At 53.4% G+C, this 18,220-nt stretch overlaps 7 protein-coding genes across 7 annotated transcripts; 2 read left to right on the top strand and 5 right to left on the bottom strand.

The window, feature by feature from the left end:
- Positions 1 to 57: 57 nt before the first annotated feature.
- On the bottom strand, positions 58 to 354 carry RHO25_001984 (uncharacterized protein; the record flags this gene model as incomplete). Its single annotated transcript, XM_065602162.1, has 1 exon — positions 58 to 354. The coding sequence occupies one exon, from the start codon at positions 352 to 354 to the stop codon at positions 58 to 60; it is 297 nt and encodes a 98-aa protein (XP_065458234.1).
- Positions 355 to 1,950: 1,596 nt separating this feature from the next.
- On the bottom strand, positions 1,951 to 3,611 carry RHO25_001983 (uncharacterized protein; the record flags this gene model as incomplete). Its single annotated transcript, XM_065602161.1, has 4 exons — positions 1,951 to 2,117; positions 2,175 to 2,820; positions 2,926 to 3,294; positions 3,375 to 3,611. The coding sequence occupies 4 exons, from the start codon at positions 3,609 to 3,611 to the stop codon at positions 1,951 to 1,953; spliced, it is 1,419 nt and encodes a 472-aa protein (XP_065458233.1).
- A 3,688-nt stretch (positions 3,612 to 7,299) lies between these two features.
- Positions 7,300 to 8,153, bottom strand: RHO25_001982 (uncharacterized protein; the record flags this gene model as incomplete). The annotated part of the gene is made up of 2 exons (XM_065602160.1): positions 7,300 to 7,703; positions 7,760 to 8,153. 2 exons carry the CDS (start codon positions 8,151 to 8,153, stop codon positions 7,300 to 7,302), a joined length of 798 nt encoding a protein of 265 aa, XP_065458232.1.
- A 270-nt stretch (positions 8,154 to 8,423) lies between these two features.
- Positions 8,424 to 9,870, bottom strand: RHO25_001981 (uncharacterized protein; the record flags this gene model as incomplete). The annotated part of the gene is made up of 2 exons (XM_023594576.1): positions 8,424 to 9,436; positions 9,486 to 9,870. The coding sequence occupies 2 exons, from the start codon at positions 9,868 to 9,870 to the stop codon at positions 8,424 to 8,426; spliced, it is 1,398 nt and encodes a 465-aa protein (XP_023459859.1).
- A 556-nt stretch (positions 9,871 to 10,426) lies between these two features.
- On the bottom strand, positions 10,427 to 12,355 carry RHO25_001980 (uncharacterized protein; the record flags this gene model as incomplete). The annotated part of the gene is made up of 1 exon (XM_023594575.1): positions 10,427 to 12,355. One exon carries the CDS (start codon positions 12,353 to 12,355, stop codon positions 10,427 to 10,429), a length of 1,929 nt encoding a protein of 642 aa, XP_023459858.1.
- Positions 12,356 to 13,520: 1,165 nt separating this feature from the next.
- Positions 13,521 to 14,207, top strand: RHO25_001979 (uncharacterized protein; the record flags this gene model as incomplete). Its single annotated transcript, XM_023594574.2, has 2 exons — positions 13,521 to 13,746; positions 13,828 to 14,207. 2 exons carry the CDS (start codon positions 13,521 to 13,523, stop codon positions 14,205 to 14,207), a joined length of 606 nt encoding a protein of 201 aa, XP_023459857.1.
- A 770-nt stretch (positions 14,208 to 14,977) lies between these two features.
- On the top strand, positions 14,978 to 18,107 carry RHO25_001978 (uncharacterized protein; the record flags this gene model as incomplete). Its single annotated transcript, XM_023594573.2, has 2 exons — positions 14,978 to 15,224; positions 15,379 to 18,107. The coding sequence occupies 2 exons, from the start codon at positions 14,978 to 14,980 to the stop codon at positions 18,105 to 18,107; spliced, it is 2,976 nt and encodes a 991-aa protein (XP_023459856.1).
- Positions 18,108 to 18,220: the final 113 nt, after the last annotated feature.

The following is an 18,220-nucleotide window of genomic DNA, read 5'->3' as shown; positions in this document are numbered from 1 at the left end:
GTCCATGAACACGAAAGTGGATTTCATGTTCAGCGAGTGCTCCATGTTATGCTCGCCCTACTCGATATCGCTGGTCGGCTTGTGTGACCCGCCCACTACAAAGCGCGCTGGAAAGGTGGGGTCGATTGGGTGGATGTGATTGCGCAGTTCCTTTTTGTTTCGAGCGTTGGGCACAGCCAACACAGCCAGTCGAGTCTCGGCAGTAACGCCTTGCGAGTTCCAAGACCGCGACTTCTCGCTCCACATTCGGTGAAAGTCTTGTATCTCTGCCAGGAGTTCGTAGTACGAGTGTACAGGCTGTACAAACTGATTTGGAAGTTCCGGAGGATCGAGGGGGTCGCGAGTGCGAACCATGGCGACCTGGTGCTGTCTGACTGCGAGAGTGAAGAGGTCGCGAAGCTGCAGAAGAGAAGACAAAGCATGAGGTGGTGAAGTTGACAGTGAGGGCAAGAGTGACAAACGCCGCTCCAAAGTGACGTGCACTTCTGCAGCATCTGGCGCCCGAGGCACGGATTTGAAGACAGCGTCATCACGACTCCGTTTCCAGTAGAGAACTTCTTCGCGAAGTGTTCTCGCTCGTGTTGGCATCGCAAGCTGCAATGCGCGCAAGAGATGCCGCGCGAAGCCGAAGCCGAGACTTCGCAATCCCAACTCCACATCCAAGCAACACCTCTTGGCCTGCATAGCCAAGCAATGGTATAGATCCACTTTCCACCAGCGCCATCTATTTCCAACTATTTCTTCTCCCCTAGCCATAGCCCTTACATCGCACTATCCGGACGCGTCGGCAAGCAGTTATCACCTATGTCACCTATCATAGGTGTGTTTCACATACGAGGCCGCGCGTCGCAATGTGTTCCGGTCGGCATCTACTAGCATCGATCCTCCACATCAGCCGGGATATCGTAGATCTCGGAAACCAAGCAAGCTCCACTACTTTATTTCGACGACGTTGATGATGACTACAGATGCTTGTCCATTTTCCAAATTCATCTTGAGTTGCGATTTGGATGATGGTGGAACAGATTGGTTTCGTGTCGGAGTGAACTCCAGAGAGTCTCACGAACAGGTCGAGGGTTGATGATTATCATCATAAGCTCTGAGCATGAATGTTGGATTCGACGTGGTTTTGGAAGAGTCAATCGGTATTGCAGCGATGTCGATGTTGTGAGGACCCTTCGTTTCATGCTTCTGAGATCATTCGAAGGGCAAAGCTGTTTCATGTGCAGATTTAGAAAATATTGACGTCGAGGAATTTCAGAGTTCTTCGAGATCGATCGTGTTTCTCTGTTTGAAAACATCGTTGCGGGTTGACGTAGATGCGACATTTGTTCGCTTGCAATGAGGAATTAATTCAGAAGCAATGCTGATCGTGAAGATGTGATGACGAGAAGTTCGAGACCTTTTCGCAATCGATCGGGTTTCTCGCTCTGTCATGTTCGATCATTGTTGCTTCCAGGCTGATCTAGTGCTGCTTGCGAACAGTATCCGTACCTACCTTGGCCCGCAGCGCCGTTCTCAGCCAGAGAAAGCTGTGCACGATCAGATCTTGTAACGTGCCGCAGTCATCAAGAGGGTTCAGTGTACTTCTTACCAAGAGACAGCCAAGGCACTTATCCCAGCAGCCAGTACAACAAAAGACAAACTCAAACTGAGAAGCGAATAATGTTTTAAGAGATTCAAGAAATAATTATTTACAAAATCAATTCATTCAAGATGCATATACGTTTTCTTTGTCCCCCAGTGTAGTCGTTCCGGTACCGACCCGCAGTGACACATGCAAGTGTAAAATAGCACTCAGTAAACACCGTCCCAATACAGTTGTAGATGACACTATCTCTGTTCGCGCCGCTGCTATTACATTATACTTTGACGCAACCAACATAGAGAGAGTTGTCTTGAACTATGCCCATCGCGATTGTTCATAGCCCGCATGCTGTCGATACTTGTCTACAAGAAGAAAGCAAGGATAGCACCGGCGCCAGCAAGGAGACCAGCAGCGTTGAGAACGCTAGCGGCACCAGTGTACTGAACTGGCTTGGATGGCTGAGGACCAGCGCCAGTACCAGTTGGGTAGTACTTTGGTGGGACTGGGGCGGCAGTGCCGGTTGGGTAGACTACAATCAGAAGTTAGGACTTGTCTGAAAACATGAGGCTGGCAGAACTCGACATACCTGGGGCAGTTGGCTTGTTTGGCACTGGGTACTTAGGCTGCTCAGGGCTGTAGACAGGGTGGGTCTCCTTTGGCTGCTCTGGGCTGGTAGGTGGCTGAGCAGGGTAGGTCTGCTTTGGCTGCTCAGGCTGCTTTGGCTGCTCAGGCTTGTAGACCGGTGGCTGCTCTGGCATCTTTGGCTGCTCTGGCTGCTTTGGCTGCTCTGGCTGCTTTGGCTGCTCTGGCTGCTTTGGCTGCTCTGGCTGCTTTGGCTGCTCTGGCTGCTCAGGCTGCTCTGGCTGCTCAGGCTTGTTTGGGTAGACCGGTGGCTGCTCAGGCTGCTTTGGCTGCTCAGGCTTGTTTGGGTACTCTGGCTGCTTTGGCTGCTCTGGCATGTTTGGGTACTCGGGCTGCTTTGGCTGCTCTGGCTTGTTTGGGTAAACCGGTGGCTGCTCAGGAGTCTTTGGTGGGTAGACTGGGTGCTCTGGCTGCTTTGGTGGCTGCTCAGGAGTATTTGGTGGGTAGACTGGGTGCTCTGGCTGCTTTGGTGGCTGCTCAGGAGTCTTTGGTGGGTAGACTGGGTGCTCTGGCTGCTTTGGTGGCTGCTCAGGAGTCTTTGGTGGGTAGACTGGGTGCTCTGGCTCCTTTGGTGGGTAGACAGGTGGGTGCTACACGATGATTAGCGCTGTTCATCAGTTACCGCAAAAAGCGACGCATCGTTGGATGACAAAGTGCAAGAGAGTGCGAGAGTCTTGACGTCGAGCGGTGTGTACCTCGTCCTTTGGTGGGTAGACTGGGTGGGTCTCCTTTGGTGGCACTGGGTAACCAGTCACAGTCTTGGTAACGTAGGTGACTGGGTGAGTCTCCTTGGCTGGGTAAGTCACTGGGTGGGTCTCCTTGGCTGGGTAGGTTGGCTGTGGGTGGTCGTCGCTGCAGCTGGTGGTTGGGTATGGCTTGTCCTCGTGCTCTGGGTAGTCTGGCTTGTCGTGCTCTGGGTAGTCTGGCTTGTCCTCGTGCTCTGGGTAGTCGTGGACTGGGTAGTCTGGCTTGTCCTCATGCTCTGGGTAGTCTTCGTGCTCTGGGTAGTCGCCGACTGGGTGCTCGGGGTAGTCCTCGTGGTCTGGGTATGGCTTGGAAGGGTGCTGGTGGAATGATGGTGAGGGGGAATTCTTGGGCATACGAGACTGGTTCTCTCTCAAGGGGAATTTCGCAAAACACTTACCTCTGGCTCCTTTGGCTTGTCGGCTGGGTAGGTTGGCTTGGATGGCTCCTCAGTGCAGGTGGTGGTAGCTGGGTACTCAGGCTTGTGCTCTGGCTCCTTTGGGTGGTCGACTGGGTACTCAGGCTTGTGCTCTGGCTGCTCTGGGTGAGAGACATCACCACCGTAGCTTGGTGGCTGGTAGCCAGGAGCGGCCATGGCGCCGGCGACAAGCGCGGCAGCAACGAAGGAGTAACGCATCTTGAAGTTGGTGAATTGAGTTGGTAAAAAGGAGGTGGTTCGCGAAAATTATTGAATTAGTGAGCGTGTGGTTGCCGAAGCGTTCGTTTGTTAAAGAGAGGACGACCGAAGTCAAGCTGAACAACCAAGTAAGAATGCGTGTGTTGACGAGGGAAGCAGAAGCAGACGAAACGACATGGAGTGCTTATATCGCTGTGGCCGATTCAGGTGACGACGGGAATAGGCGAGATTGGATGGGCTAGCATGGCCTTGACTGTTGTGCTAAGTGGCATCGTTCTGAGATTAGCCCGTGCAGGGACCTACCCGTTTGCGCTGGTTCCTGAAGATCTTTCTGGATGCCAAGGCCAGCCTGCAGATGGGCCGTAAGCGCTGCACTGCAATCTCAGCGCCCTCTGCGAAGGTTCGCGTCCGGGAGGCCGCCGTCGCGATTCCCAGCGCGGCGCAAGCGATGTCGTGCTGGCTCGCCTGCCCTGGCCGTCTGGCGAGGCTCCTTCGCAGCGCCGCTCCGGCCCAGCGAGTGTGTGTTTGGCGATGTGACCGCGGAGCACGTGCGCGATGCACCATAGACTCTCCACAAAAGGCTAAAGCCCCTGTTGCCCGCCGATGCGATGCGTGCGGCTCACTCAGCAGCAGCTGCAGCGGTGGCGGCGGCGGACAGCGTGATTAGGCTCTCGATCACGGCGCGGTGCGTTTGAAAAACACGTTGTTGATCAACGCTTGTGCCTGTCTCGCCTGCCTTGGACCCGTCATCGACTGCCATCGACAGCCAGCGTCGCGGAGCAATTGACCATGGTTCCATGAGAGATCGCAGCGGCGCTCCCACGCCGCCGAAAATAGGAGCTCGTGGTATCCCGGCGCTGAGCGTGGAGTCTCTGCTTGACTCGATGCGCCCAGTGTGACGAAGTCGGTATTGCGCCTGCAGAGCCTCATCTGCTGGACAAGGCTTAAACGCGCGCGATTTGCACCCGTGAGCCGAACCTATTTGCCATCAGACTCTGATGCTGCGCGCTGCTGGCTCCTGGCCTGGTGATGTGAGCGCTCAGCGGTGCGGAAGTGCTTGCAATCACATGTCGACACAGTGGAAGCACGTCCTCCGCCCCCGTCCCAGAACCCGCCGGCGGATGCGGACGCCCGATGCGTGAGAGACAGCTTGCCGAGTGGGAGAAGTTGCCCGAGATCTGCTGTGTCCGTGACTGGGTCTAGCGACGGTGTACCGACGCGAGCGCGAGCGCGTTTGTGGTGCGTGGGAGCGCGTCGGTGATGACCACCGAAAAGTCGAAAGTGTGAGGTCCAATCTCCATCTTCTGCTTTGGCGCCGGCTCTCAACGCCGCTCCCGAGGCTGATCCGCCCCGTCTCTGCCACTCAATCCCAGTGCGCATCCCCTTCACGCCTGCACTACTGCCTGGTTCCAGACCACAACCGAGCGGAATGCAACCAGCGACAGCTCCACTCCCCCTTCTCCGCTCCGCCGCACCTCAGCTTGGTAGCCACGCGTGCGGCAACACTTCACCACTGGAGCGCGTTGGACCTTCCTCACTGGACGCGTCGCAGCGCAACATATGTCACTAGCACCAACTTGAACCACGCAGCGCGATGCTCCTCAGCTATCAGACCCCGGACGTGATCGGATGCGCCTCTCCGCAGCGAGGCTGAGGCTGTTAACAGCAGGGATTCTCGCACCGTGTCGACATCCTATTCCTGCATCAGTCACTGCCGAACTATTGTTTGAGCATAATCAATGCCGCATCTCGCTATGTCAATCACAATCCGCCCAACAATTCTAGAAGGAGCTGCGACATTGCGCGTGTCAGCGCGTCAATGCCTTGGCATTTTACTGCTCTCGTTCACCGCGCCTGTTGTTACCTCCTTTCCTTGCCGCGATCGTCTAATGAGGAGCTGAAAAGGAGAACCGCATAAGCGATTTTCCCTTCCCATCACTGATCGGATGGGGGCGTTAGCGAGCATCTTGGCTCCAAGCTTTTGACGAACGCAGTGGCTGATCTATCAATTGACTAGAGGCCGGCTCAGGACGCTAGATGCTCAAATATTGATCCTCCTATGCGTGCTCTTGAACCACCGGAGACTTCTCGAAGCACTGGGCGTCGCCTTGCCACCGCCATCATTTGTCTTGCTCACGCCACCACGCGCAATGTTGCCCATCTCCGAACGGACTCGTCGACAGCAGAAGATTGTCTGGTCATGCTGCAGGCCAGTACCGACCATTGCCTTCCCACCTAACATGCTCCTCCTCTTCGACAGCAACTCAGCACTCGCAACGGCGATCTGGAGCTACAGTTGGTCCTCAGCGGTCTAGTGATCTCGCAGCCGACACTGGGACAGGTTTTGGATAATGGCACTAACGCCCTTCATCAGCTTGTGAAACAGCCTCTCGCTAGGGAAATTCATTTGTTCACATAGGACACCACGGAGCTTCTGCGCTGCATCGAATCAGCTTTCCGGGCCTGTTTTCCATGCAACGCCCCCTCTGGATTCGGCTGATCTGCGATGCTGTACCACAGTGCGACAATACCATACCCAGAGCACAGACAGGGCAGAAGGATTCCGAATATCTCATGCCCGTCTGCATCATCACTCCACAAGCCGCTTCTCTTCTACTGCTCATTGCAACGGTTGTGACGACGAATGTTCTTCTGGAGCCCAAACGGCGCGCCAAAGTCCTACCACAAGCCGAACCGGTTTGATGGCAAAATTAGCAGGCGCATCGAGGTCACGTCAGATTTGCCTGAAATTGCTCAAAGCTAAGTCTGGTGGACACAATGAACAAAATCTGCTCTGGACGCGGGACTCAGAGGGCGTTGCAATTAACCATCGTCGACTGGATCTTCCAGTTTTGAGGCAAATTTTACAAGGGCGAGCAACAGAACTAGCGCTGCGAATATACGAGGCTCACCTGAGACCCGTCCACGATACCCTGGATCCCAGGACATCAGCAGCCAGATGGCAAAGCGTGGGAAACCTGCCCTTGACCAACGGAAGGAGTCCAGTGCGCAGCGGTCCATCGGAGATTTGAAGGCTTCATCAAGCTGAATACCTAGATGAGGCGAACATTGCGCAAAATGATATTGTGAACGGGCATCAAGTGCTAACATTTGAGACTACGTTGTTGGATCTGGATGCCTCCGGAGTGCATGTCGATCGCTTTTCTGACCACAGGTCAGCCTGCTCGTGCTTTTGCGCTTTATATCGTTGTTCACTGACATTCGTTAGGACAGGATGCAACGTCTACTGGGACAGATTCCACCAGCACGACAAAGTTGGTATAGCTTCTGGACAGTCCTGGCATGGACGTACGAATTGATACAAGCTTCTGAGGTGAACATCACACAGCCTTCGATACCTGAGAGGCGCTCTTGACTCCGCAACTACCACCTTTCCGGCATTTCGAAGATCACGGGCGAGGCAAATAAGCGGACATTACCCTAAAGATTCAGGCAGCGCGTTATTCAGAGCGAGCCTGCCATTCTCTGTAAAGGGACGATTTCTATTGCATAATCGATTGCGAGCAGGGCACATTTTACTACTGGACGACGACAAACTACTCTCTTCCTCCATTCGGCTCAGTTCCATCATTACCCTTCATGCTTAACAGAGCTTCCACATTCGGAGCACCGGGCATGAGCGTCAAGAAGTCGCAGAGGCTACCAGACTCTGGACTTATTGACCACTTCATCGCCGGCCATATCCATCTTCAAAATACCGATCCTCATTCCAGCGCTGCACGGCATCTGCGCCATACTGATAGCGTTGATACTCATTCATCGGAGTGCGGGTCCTTGTCGAAGACATCGAAGATGAAAGGCGAGACGAAGGGTTTCTTGCGTCGAAGCTGTATGCGGTGCTTGAGCGATCCCCAGGATAGCCGGTGTTGCTACCACGGTATGCCGGAGCGGTCAACTCGTATCTCGATGATCCCGTGTAGTCGTATGAGCCGCGATGGTAGCCATCTCGTGGTTCTGCATACACAGAGGACCAAGTGCCGGATTCAGGACGAGGATCGTATCGACGGCTCGATCCATCGTACCCCAATGTAGGATGAGCATAGTCATATGTACTGTGCTGGCTACTGTATCCTGCTGAGCGTGTCAGGATGGTTTGTGGAAACGGTAGGTGGGGTATAAATTCGAACTCACCGGAACCTTCACCTCGAGTTGGAGATCGAGAACGTCTGGAACGAGATATGTATCTCTCGTATCCTTCGGCCGCTTCATAACCTCTCGGATCGCTACGCATTGAATCACGGTCTGCGACTTCGTGGTAGCGATACTGGCTCTGCTAATACCTTCGTCAGTCCCGGCTGACAAATTTGTTGATCGAAGTGGGTCAATTACCTGCGGATAGTCGTCTCCGCTCCTCGTCTCATACGACTCTCGCCTCTGACTCGGATCCAAAGGCGGATAGTCTGAGCCCACGCGGCGGGAGAAGTACACATCACGTTGCTCGCGCAATCGACGAGCATAGACCGGGTCGTGGGGATACCCATAATAGTTGCGTCTCTCGGTGCGCGAGAGTTGAGAGTACATGCTAGCTCTCCTTGTCTCTCGTCGATGTGCTACTTCGGATTGTTGTTGACGGCTCATCTTTTCCTGCTTGGCCCGGCGCCGACTTCGATGACGATCAGTGTGAAAGTTTGCATGATGCTTTGCCTTTATATGGAAGAGAACAAGGTGAATGAAACAGGACAGCAAACCTCAGGCTTTCTCTCCACGTGAATGGAACAGCATCGACAGCACTTTCTTTGAGGTATGAGAGTTCTAGTGTATACTACCACCTTCCCGGAATACGAACTCCTCTCACACCTCAACTTCAGCAGGCGTCGGGATCCCACCATCCCTCGCCTTCCCTCTCCCCTCACCTTGAACATAAAACTTCTCCCTCAACTCCTCAATAGCCCCAACCACACTCTCCACAGCATCATGCTCCTCACAAGCCTTCTTCATCTCCTTCGCTTTCAGTATATACGTCTTATCCTTCAGAACCCTCTCCACAGCATCCCTAATCTGCTCATCACTCGGCGTCTGAGTCTTCAAATTAATCGCCGCACCCGTCATTTCTGCTCTCAAGCCAGTTTCGACTTTATCTTCACTTGTCCCAGCCAAAACCATCGGGATGCCACTTGCGAACGCTTGTGAGATTCCGCCATAGCCGCCTGAGGAGACGATGAGAGATGTATAGGGGAAAATATCTTCAAAGGCGATCCATTGTGCCCAGCGGGTATTCGCTGGTAGGACCAAGTCGGTTGGTCGTTCGATTTGTACTGCGCAGACTGCTAAGCGGACTGGGAGGCCTGCGCAGACGCGGATTGTGGGGAGGATGAGATGGTTGATGTCGAGGCCTGGGAGGGAGCCGGAGGTGACGACTACTAGAGGATGAGTATCGGTTGTGTTGACGATGAATTCTTCCCACCATTCTGGAAGGGGTCTTTTGTCGTTGCCGCCGGTTAGGGTACCGCAGTATCGAATGTTGGAGGGGAGGTCATTGCGGGGGTACTCGAGGGCAGGAGGGCAGAGTTGACAGTAGATGTCTGGGAGGAGGAAGAAGTTGTCGACTGGGAAGGCTGAAGGGAGTTCGATCGGGCATTTGTAGGGAGTGAGGTGTTGTTTGAGGGCTTCGTGTACACCGCTGAACATCTGGATAACGCCAGCGTTCATTTGTTTGTTGATTTCCTCGCCTTGACTTTGCATGCCGGCGCCGAACGGAGCAGTGTCTTTGGAGAGAATCATCAATGGCATATGGCCAATGCTTATGACTGGTACGCGGCGAGCGAGGGGGCTCTCGAGGAGCATGGGTGCGCTACCAGTAAAGCCTAGCTAGAGTCAGCGCTGTCAAAGATTACCAGAACGTGATGCATGTACCTGCATCTTGAAGCACAACAGCCTGTCTACCATTGGCCTCAACATCTCGTATGACCTCTTGCAAAACCTGGAACTGCTCATGGATATGCCCGAAGAAGATATGTTCCATATCATAGAGCGCAGTCATGCCATTTTCAGGACGATCAGGATATTCCTCCTTTAGTCGATCTGGATGAAAGTCCGCTTTGCCACGAAATGACACGAACTCCACACCAGGTATCGTTTCGATTTTCTTCCTGTTTACGCTGCCTGTGATGAAAGTAACAGGATATCCTCGAGAGGTCAACTCTCTGGCCAGAGACCGCAAAGGCCGTACATGTCCATAGAACGACAAAGTTGCGATGATGATGTGCGTCTTGCTCTGGTCTTGCGGAATTGAACCCATGGTTGCTATTCGATTATTTCAGAAGATGACTTGAAGAGAAATTTGTGGGTGAATCCAGGTAGTACAAGCACAACCATGATATAGATTAGCCAAGGTTGACAGCGTGTAACGACCACGCAGTCCGGCACCCCGGACTACTGCGGCTGAAGATATCGTGCTCAGCTGGTTGTGGGTCTCTCACATCCTTCGCTCGAGTGATGCTCAACAAGGATTGATTATAGCCGAACTCTCGCTTCGCTAAGTTAGACTCAGGCGTCCCAAACGTTCGGCCCGTGCAGACAACATGCGTTGGCTACCAGTTAATTGAAATAGGGCATTTTACAGGAACAAGCTGCAGTAGGGCTCAAGATAAGGAGGGCGATGAGGGCGATTGGGAAGATGAACCTTTCTTGCGAGGGATGCGTGCCAAGATGTGTGTGCTCGAGCCCTAGGATCCCTTATCAAAGAGCTGGCTCCTGCAGTACCACGCTGCGAGAGGGTTATTGGTGCCAGTAGGAGGTAGTCTCTCGATACTAGGTAGCAATGCACGCGCAACGTCCCTTTGATATCATGTCTTTCATAAATCATATCTGAACGTCAGTCGTTCATCGCCTTTGCGGCCTTCCTCGAGCCCAGCTTTCCTCGCAAGTTTGAGAAGCCCTGTGCTTCGCGCGACACGCATTCGGAAATCGTCTGGTGCAGGCACGTCGCCCAAGAGCTCTTCGCGCTCTTTCTCCTCGTTGCTCCAACTTCGAAGCACATCGCGACGCCACCTATTTTCTCTCACGATCAGGAACCTGAAGGCCGCAAATCCAGCCAAGGATGCCAGTACGCAGACGAGAAGTATAGAGAATGATCTCACATAGCCGGCTTCCTTGTCCGCTGGCGTGAACAGGATCGAGACAAAGACGCCGGCCAAGTTTCCCCAGCCGTTGATGCCAAGTAAGATCGCGCGCTTGCCAGGTTCCGGTGTATTGTTGGCTAGCCATGCGACTGTAAGAGGCGAAGCTATGAATGAACCTGAAAGCAGGACGCAGAGGGAAAAATACCGAAGCCAATAATTGTCGATCGGCGCGAGTACTGTCAAGGTCAAGCCGACGAGCAGAAGGAAGAGTCCCCATATGATTGGCACCAGCCTGATGCGCGCACGATCTGACCATGCTACGAAGATGAATAGCACGATCGCACCGAAGGCGAAAGGCGGCGCCGAGAGTAGGTTCGATGCAGCTGGCGATAGGTTCAAGGAGGGCGACAGCTCCTTCACCAGAATAGGCAGGAGCACGCCAAAAGCCGTGGCCGGGATGGCGCTGAGCACATTGCATACCAAAAGGTGCCAGATTTTGTAGTTGAAAAACGCAGAAACAATGTCGTATCTGCTGAGGCCGGAGTCACGAGTAACAGAGATAGCAGAGATTGTTGACTTTCGTCTTTCTCGGCGACTCAGGGTAAGTGGATCTTCCTCATCCAACAGCCCCTCGTGCATTTCATCTGCTGTGTCTTCTGCTCGGCCATTTAAGGGTCGCGCATCTGTATCAAAGTCGTGCCGCAGTACGCTATCGGTGTTGCTATCATGGGCTTGCTTGCCTTCGACCTCGTCAGGATATGTGTCTGCCCGCATGCGAGACTCTGCCCAAGCTCGTTCCTCGCTGGTCAGGAACCAGGCTGAATCTGCGGATCGGGGCAGCCACAAGAAGCCGATCAATGCGACAGTCATAGTCACACAGCCTTCGATCAGGAAAAGAACTTCCCAGCTCTTCCACCCAGTACTGCCTGGCGCGCGTCGTATCGAGGGAGGAAGCTCCGGTGCGCTGGGGTCATCGTCGTGTCCAGGGAACTCCGAAAATACAGCCCAGCTCAGAACACCGCCAACTACACCTGCCACAGCAGTCATGCCGTAGAAGAAGCCCAGGCGCGTTGCGAACTCGAACTTTGTGTAGAACAAACTCATGTAGCTCACGGCTGTTGGATAGAAGCCCGCCTCTAATGTTGCGATCATAACCCTCAGCAGGATCAAGTGCCATCTCTTTCGTACGTAGATGTGTAGAATCGTGCTTAGTCCCCAGAGGCTCATGCACGTTGGCACATAGCGGCGCATGCCAAAACGGCGTCCCAAGGCTGCTCCCACGGGCTGCAATGCCACGAAGACGAAGAAGAACACGCCCATTGACGTATGCACATCTTGTCGCGATAGCCCGGTATCGTAGGTGAAGCCAGCAGTTTCGGCATTTCCAATGTTACTCTTGTCCAAGCTGTTCAGTAGAAACAGCAACGCGAGGAACGGTAGCAGGATCGTGTCCAGCTTGCGCACCGTCCTCCTATTCAGCCCAGTCGTCGAGCGATCTTTCCCTTCTGCTTGACCAGATTCTCCGCCGGTCAGAGGCTGTCGTTCGTAGCGGTCTGTGTCCGCCATATCGGTCACCGTAGCTCGTGTTTCCTCCGTGTGCTCTTCCAGTGATTCGCGGTCGAGTTTCTGCAGCTCATGGTCGACGCTGGACCGGTCGGGCATGCTATGAATGCTTGAGCATATGGCGAGTGTCGCATGCCACAAATTTGGGCATACTTGTCAGCAACATGGTTGTTGTTTTAGTAGAGTGAGCATGGGATCCTGCCGGGATGGTGGGAAGTTGATCACCTGCCCCGAGCTCCTGCCGCCAAAGCCGAGCTCTGTTCTGCAGCCTTCCATACCTCCTACACGTACATGAACCTCACTTGATCATGAGTTCCACGAATCTTTGCATGTGATGATCTTGCGCCAGCTTCGCGTCGGTCGCAGCTGACGCTACGAAGACACACATTCCGACCTCGCAGGTTTCTGACTGTAATCTAACGCAGCCGCCCCATTCATGACGATGACCTCCAGCAGCTCTACTCCATATTTTCGAAGCCATCACTTCTTCAAGAATACTCGAGAGTTCTACGACCATGACAGCTGCACTGTCTCGAGATATAGACACGACCTCACGCGCCAACATGCTTTATTGCAGCGGGCGAGCAGCAGTATTCGAGACCCAGCGGGAGTGTACTTATTTCTCCCTCCAAAATGCACCACACATCTGCCTGAAAAGTCACGACGATGCTGGCACTTGATTGTTGGCTTCGTGTTTGACATTTGCCTTACAAAATCGCCATGAGTGCTAATGGAGTGTATCGTTATGGTTTTGGGTCGATATGATGGCAATGGATGTGCTTCTCCTGCACTCGAAAGACTTGCTTTGACGCCTGCATACTCAGTGGACACTTCAAAATAACCCAGCTGTTGTAGCTGCCGACCGATATGTTTAATAGTGGCATAAGACGGTGCTTTTATGCATAATCCGATCAATTCTAAGGAAAGCTAAGAGCTTGTGACTGAGTCGAGGGCATCCTGCTACTCGATGTCCATGCCGTGATTCAAAACGATTCCAAATTATCCGCATTGATCGGGAACGGTTTTCTGTGGTCAAATTGTGCATGTCAGTCACAACGCGGTGGAATTGACATTTGAGTCCTGTACGTGAAGTGGACGCGAACGCGTGAGAGAGGCGACCGAAGCTCTCAATCGATGACGCCATAGCTCGTGGGCCAGAGGCGGCGGCGGCGAGATGCTGAATGTATTGCAGTACACCTTTCTTTAATTGCCCTCATACCGTCAGCATCCTTTCGACCTCGCCACTGCACTCACGAAGCTCTTCATGCGCTTCCCATCGATCCCGACCTTCATTCGAGCCTTCTACGCCTTTTCGAATACCACCGCCCGAACCGCGCCAGGTCCATTCAACTCCATCGCGAGACCGACCGCCCTCCGAGCTTCTATGCCACTGCCTTTCATCGGCTCTCTGTTCTCGACCGCCGAATCTCGCAAAATGTCATACCCACTGCAAAAGACGGATCAGGAATGGCAGGCGCAGCTGAATAAGGGTAAGTGAAGTTGTGAAGCTACCATCAAGGTACCGTGGGTGGGACACTTCAGGGACGTCCACTGATGAGACTCCTCTTCAGAACAATTCCGTATCCTGCGCGAGAAGGGCACCGAAGCGCCCTTCACTGGCAAATATGACAAGCACATGCCCGAAGCAGGCGTTTATACTTGCGCCGGCTGTTCGGCGCCTCTATACAAAGCAAATCACAAGTTCAAGTCTGGCTGCGGGTGGCCTGCATTCTTCGACGCTGTCCCAGGCGCTGTAACGAGACATACCGATCGCACATTTGGCATGGAGAGGACGGAAATTGTATGCTCAAACTGCGGCGGGCATTTGGGGCATGTGTTCAAGGGAGAGGGATACCAGACGCCGACGGATGAGAGACATTGTGTGAACAGCGTGAGCATTCAGTTCAACGAGAACGACCCGGTCACGGAGGGTAAGAAGAGCGAGCTCTAGAGATATGGACATCCCGCATAGCGGACAATGCCAATCTTGTATAGCTGTATGATACAACGATTGAACGAAGAATAAGCCACACATGATGCACACATCAGTTCAGCGGCTGATATGGCAGACCGGCAACAGAATGTGATTGATCGCAGAGGTGTCCACACACGGGCTGACTGCCGCGACTTCGCATGGAAATGTTCGGCTTGTAAGATGGGCCCTGCGTATGCAACGTGAAAGATCGGCTTTCACATGCATCTCGTCTTCCGCATTCAGTTTGTGCTCAGAGAAAGCGGGCGTCGAGTGACACCTCATCGTAATCGTGGCACTTCAACACACGCGAAGCTCTCGGCAGATGCAAGTCTAGTCGGTACGGCACAATTTAGCACAGACTGCATCACGATCATCTCTTCTTATTATCGGCGTCCTCGGGCTTCATGCAGCCTCCGCCAGGCCAAGGCGCCGAGCGTGATGGAAAACATGGCGATCACGGCACCTGGGGAGGATAGGCTCCTTTCCGTGCGGTGTGCATGTACGTAGGCAGACTGCTGCTTGTCTTGCTACTCGTTCCACAAAGCATGGGTGTCATGCTGCGTTGAGTACACCGCTCCGCACAGGCACAGCGATTCGTGACAGGAGGCTTCAGTGCGCTCGATGGCGCAATTGTGTACGACGACTCAGCGCCCAATTATCGCTGCACTTGTTGACTCCTATCCTATCCGTCTTGTTCTTCTTGCTTCTCATTGTTGTCTGTATATTGGTAATGGACGACATTCAGCATGCATCTCGCCATACGGAGTGATTGTTCAGAGGGATGGGGCAGGAGGGGCAGCTGGCAATGGGATGTCGAAGAGAGTTTGAGCAATGCTGGACAGGAACACGGCCAGGCCAGTGGTGTCATAAGAGCAGCTTCACTCGAAGGTGAGATACTCAATCACGCGATCACCCTCATTCGTCGGCAGCACAACATAAATAAGATGGATTGCTTGCTTCGCTTCCGGATGTTCAAGATGCCCATCGATAAAGGTAAAGCTCGCGTCCCTCCTCCACGGCTGCTCTCCACCACCCCTTGCCGCACTCCACTACTCTTGCACCTTTAGTCGCTACCGCCGACTTCACTGTTTAATGTCGTCAGCCCTACAAATCCGCCGAGCGCTAACTCCTTCCACCGCGACCACAGGCTCGGAGACCGACGAAGCGAGCAGTTCCTTGCCGAACTCATACCAGCGAGACTTCTATTCGAAGGGCGAGAGCTCTGACAATAAGCACGATGCTGTTCCCACCTTGAGCCAACGGCTTCGCAATACCAACTCCATTTTGGCAATAGTCATATCTGATGACCACATCTATGCTGGAACACAGGCCGGGGAGATTGTAGTCTACAGCTTGCGCACATATGAGAAAAAAGCGGTGATTGAAGGGCATCGAGGCAGTGTGCTTGGGCTGCACCTGTCACAAGACCAAACACTGCTCTTCTCCTGCTCAGGAGACCGGATCGTCAATATCTGGAGCACAAAGACGCTCAAGAGAGTCTACTGCTTGTACAGCTCCTTCGACGTCGGCGATGTCTTTTGTGTGGCATATTCGGCGAGCTTGGAGACGGCGTATTTAGGAGCACAGAACACAACGATACAGTGGTGCAAGATTTCACAACAGGCACCATCGGCGATACCGACATCCTTGCGAGGCAATGATCGATTCTTCGATTCGAGAGGGCCGGGTGGTGTTCAGACACCGAAGCCTGCTGGGTCGGATTACATCCCCAGACACGCGAAGGGAGGCGATGTAATTGAGATTGACAAAGAGAAGGTCAGACACTTTGCGCATTATGGCTATGTGTACTGCATGCTGCTTGCAAAAGAAGGCGTGCCGGAACGGTATGGCGAAGAAACACTGGTGACCGGAGGTGGAGATGGAGTGATCAAGCTGTGGAAGCTGGATGCAGATGACGGAGGTGCCATTCAAGAACTCTACACGCTGGACGATGGGAGGGAAGAGGGACACTCCATTCTATCGATCGCTATGGACGGCACATTCCTGTACTCTGGTCGCAGTCGTGGAGAAGTCGATGTCTGGGACCTGGAAACGCGACAGCTTGTGCGAAACCTCAAAGCACACCGGGACGATGTGCTCACCATCTCCGTTGGAGGAAATTTCCTTTTCACAGCTGCTGTGAATGGAGAGGTCAGAAAGTATGATCGCCAGTATCAGCTGAAAACTGGCTGGAAGGCACACGACGGCCGCATCCTCGCGTCAGCATTTTCCTTCAACAATTCGAGGCCGATCTATGTGACAGGCTCAAACGACAACAGCGTGGCCATCTGGGATGTCAGTGATTGTATTCGGCTCAGCGTACTGCCTAGCAGGACGTCCAACGAGCAACTGGTGGAATTGTTACGACGATTTGTCGCCTGCAAAACAGTCTCATCAGACTACAGACACAAGGCGGACTGCAGAAGAGGCGCGTCATGGCTGCGCTCGGTATTCAAGAATTTTGGCGCTTCGACTGAGATGCTAGCAGCGGAAGATGGCTGCAACCCAGTCATCTTGGCGCGGTTTCGAGGCAATCCTGCTACAGCCGCTCAGCGGAAGAAGATCCTCTTCTACGGCCACTACGATGTTGTGGCAGCCAACAATGACAGCGGGAAATGGCTCACAGATCCGTTCAATATGCAAGGTATAGATGGCTATTTGTATGGTCGCGGCACATCTGATAACAAGGGACCGATCATGGCTGCCATCTTCGCTTGCGCAGAACTGATGAGTGAGCAAGCATTGGCATCCGACATCATCTTCCTGATCGAGGGTGAGGAAGAGTGCGGCTCTCGTGGTTTCGAGAGGGCCGTGCAAGCCAGCAAAAGCAAGATTGGAGACGTGGACTGGATTTTACTGGCCAACAGCTACTGGCTCGATGACAGGATACCATGCTTGACTTACGGGCTACGTGGAGTTATTCATGCCACAGTCTCGGTAGAGAGCAACCATCCTGATTTGCATTCTGGTGTCGACGGCAGTGCACAGTTGGACGAGGCGCTCAAAGACCTCGTGTTATTGCTTGGAACATTGTCCGGGAAGAATGGCGAAGTCAACATACCCGGTTTCTACGACGCGGTGCCCGATCTAAGCGAAGAAGAAGCTGAATTGTATGATGATATCACAAATGCTTTGGTGTCGCGCAACCCGGACCTGGGAGATCCCGAGACTATTGCGAAATCGCTGATGCGGAGATGGCGGGAAGCGTCTCTCACAATACATCGCTTCCAGACTTCCGGCCCTGACAATGCAACAATCATTCCACGCATGGCAAAGGCAGCAATCTCCATCCGACTCGTGCCAAATCAGGAAGCCACGCAAGTTTCGGAGGCACTGGAGGCGTATTTGAGAGACCAGTTCCAGAAGCTTGAAACGAGCAACATTCTCGACGTAAGCATTGATCACAAAGCCGAACCATGGCTGGGTGACTTTAGAAATGATATCTTCCAGACTCTGGAAGCTGCCATCATGGAGGAATGGGGTCCTATCGAACAGTTCAGCCATCGACGGAAGTCTTCGGTCCACCCTCCGAATTTGTCTCTGAGCTCACGACCGAATGGTCATGGAGCTACGAAACCCTCACCAACGACGTCCAAGACCTTGGCGAATGGAAGCGTCGAGCCGCTGACACCTCTGACCCCAATGACTGAGGTGACCAAGTCAAGACAACGCCAGAAGCCTCTGTATATTCGGGAGGGTGGCTCTATTCCCGCTATTCGATTTTTGGAGAAGGAATTTGGTGCGCCTGCTGCTCACTTCCCTTGTGGCCAAGCCAGCGACTCAGCACATTTGGACAATGAACGTCTGAGACTTGTCAATCTGGTAAAGAGCAAAAACATCATGAAGAAAGTCTTTCGAGAGCTGCCTGAGAAGTGAGACCTTTTCCAGCCTTTGCAGCGGTGTCTGCAAACATCACGAGAGAATGTATAATATATTGTTGCCAGGTGTCTCGGGTTTCCGTTGTGTCTTGGAGGGCGCTGCAGCGGGAG

This window comes from Cercospora beticola, chromosome 1 (genome assembly GCF_033473495.1).
Source record: "Cercospora beticola chromosome 1, complete sequence".
In the NCBI taxonomy this organism is placed as follows: domain Eukaryota; kingdom Fungi; phylum Ascomycota; class Dothideomycetes; order Mycosphaerellales; family Mycosphaerellaceae; genus Cercospora; species Cercospora beticola.
This window is presented reverse-complemented; position numbering and strand designations above follow the sequence as displayed.